This window comes from Elephantulus edwardii, unplaced genomic scaffold (genome assembly GCF_000299155.1).
Source record: "Elephantulus edwardii isolate Elephantulus edwardi_28Jun2011 unplaced genomic scaffold, EleEdw1.0 scaffold00063, whole genome shotgun sequence".
In the NCBI taxonomy this organism is placed as follows: Eukaryota; Metazoa; Chordata; class Mammalia; order Macroscelidea; family Macroscelididae; genus Elephantulus; species Elephantulus edwardii.
This window is the reverse complement of record NW_006399813.1, coordinates 14988759-14990903: the sequence shown is the minus strand read 5'-3', so window position 1 is coordinate 14990903 and position 2145 is coordinate 14988759. Positions and strand designations below refer to the sequence as shown.

At 38.9% G+C, this 2145-nt stretch overlaps 1 protein-coding gene across 1 annotated transcript in view; it reads left to right on the top strand.

The window, feature by feature from the left end:
• The window catches only part of SLC30A1 (solute carrier family 30 (zinc transporter), member 1), a 2898-nt gene extending 1034 nt beyond the window's left edge, over positions 1 to 1864 (top strand). The window contains exon 2 of the mRNA XM_006888009.1: positions 969 to 1864. Within this exon, the coding sequence (XP_006888071.1) occupies positions 969 to 1864 (896 nt within the window). The remainder of the gene's footprint in view (positions 1 to 968) is intronic.
• Positions 1865 to 2145: the final 281 nt, after the last annotated feature.

Below are 2145 nucleotides of genomic sequence, written 5' to 3'. Positions count from 1 at the left end.
CCGGTCATTCGTAGTGCATCCTTCCGTGTACCTGGTTGGATCCTATTTCCCTCAGCAGTTTTCCTTTCTTTTCTTTTTTTTTTGGGGGGGGGGGCTGGAGGTTTTCATGTTCCTAAATCCCCTTCAGCAGGCAGATGCTCCAAAAAAATCCAGCCGCTGCGTGGTGTGTAATTGTTGTAAAAGGTCAAGAGCTAGAAAGGAATGTAGCGATCAACTAGTTCCAGCCTTTCCTGAAGTAGCTTTGATAACAGGCTTTATGATGGCTGATAGATCCATAGTGCTGATTTGTCAGGTTCTAAAATCCCTCCCACAAGGAGAGTTATCTTCTAAGGGCAGAGTAAAAAGTTTAAAGCTAAACTTGATTTTACTCAGAGGCAGTTGACCTTAGTTACTGCAACCAGAACCTGGTGCCAAATCAGTCCTTTTGTATTAGCGGATTCATCCACATAGCTGCATTTAACGTGTACCATTCAATTGGTTTTTCTTTTTGTATGTGCCAGAAAGTCTGGCAGAATAATTATAGGATCCCACCCTCATCAGAGAGACCTTTCTTTTTTTTTTTGTGGGTGGTTAGAAAGAAGTAGAGAAGCATTGTTATCTTAACTACTTAATTTAGCCCTAGCCAACCCCAACAATTTGGATTGACTCTGGTGACTGTAACAGTGGGCTCAAGAGTTTAGAGATAAGAGAATGATGCAGGAAAGGGCAAGGTTCAGATCTGTTGTTAAACAGTCATTGTGAGTCCTAGTGGACTTGAGGGCGCCTAACAACAGTTTTATGTCCTGGCTTATTTCCAGTATTTCGATTTAAATTGTGCTGTACAGATTTTAAAAATTTTTAATTATAAACGGAGGTAAGCATTTACCACCTTCTTTACCACTTAAGTAAACAACTACTACTTAGTGGAGTCTATCAAGTATGAAGTTTTATGTTAACATTTTAAATGGAGAATTTTTATTTCTTTGTAGATTCAGAAAAATCCAGAAATGATACAGTGGATGTACAAGTGAATGGAAATCTTATCAAAGAAGCTGACCATATGGAATTGGAAGAAGAAAATTCTGGGCAACTTAACATGCGTGGAGTTTTTCTGCATGTCTTTGGCGATGCCCTTGGTTCTGTGATTGTAGTAGTAAATGCCTTGGTCTTCTATTTTTCTTGGAAAGGTTGTCCTGAAAGGGAGTTCTGTATGAACCCATGTACCCCTGAACCCTGCAAAGCATTTGTAGAAGTAATTAACAGTACTCATGCACCAGTTAATGAGGCTGGTCCTTGTTGGGTTCTCTATTTAGATCCAACTCTTTGTATTGTAATGGTCTGTATACTACTTTACACAACTTATCCATTACTGAAGGAATCTGCTCTTATTCTTCTACAAACTGTTCCTAAACAAATTGATATCAAACATTTGATAAAAGAACTTCAAAATGTTGAAGGAGTTGAGGAAGTTCATGAGTTACATGTTTGGCAACTTGCTGGAAGCAGAATCATTGCTACTGCTCACATAAAATGTGAAGACCCAACATCGTACATGCAAGTTGCTAAAATCCTTAAAGATGTTTTTCATAATCACGGAATCCATGCCACCACTATCCAGCCTGAATTTACTACTGTGGGCTCTAAATCAGGTGTAGTCCCCTGTGAACTTGCGTGCAGAACTCAGTGTGCTTTGAAGCAGTGTTGTGGGACCCCCCAAGCCCTTTCTGGAAAGGATGCAGAGAAGACTCCAACAGTTAGCATTTCTTGTTTAGAACTTAGTGACAATCTAGAGAAGAAGCCTCAGAGGACTAAAGACAACAACGTTCCTGCTGTTGTGGTAGAGATTGAAAAAATGCCAACCGGCCAACCTGAATCGTCTTTGTAAGCTTTGAAAAGAAGATGTGATGTTTGACTTTTCCTTTTAAGCTGCAAGAGGAAAAAGAAAGATCTCCACTGAAATTCTAAGTTTGCCAAGTCGTGTAATGGAAGTCCTTGTTCTGGTCACACAGTTTAATTCTATTTTTGTAAGAACCTAACAGACTACATAAAGTTCTATATGATGACAACTTTGTGATTATTAGTGCAAAATACAGCTATGCTGTAACAGGTTTGGAAAGCCAGTTCTAACGCTATGTTACATTTTTGTTTTAAATATAAACCTTAATA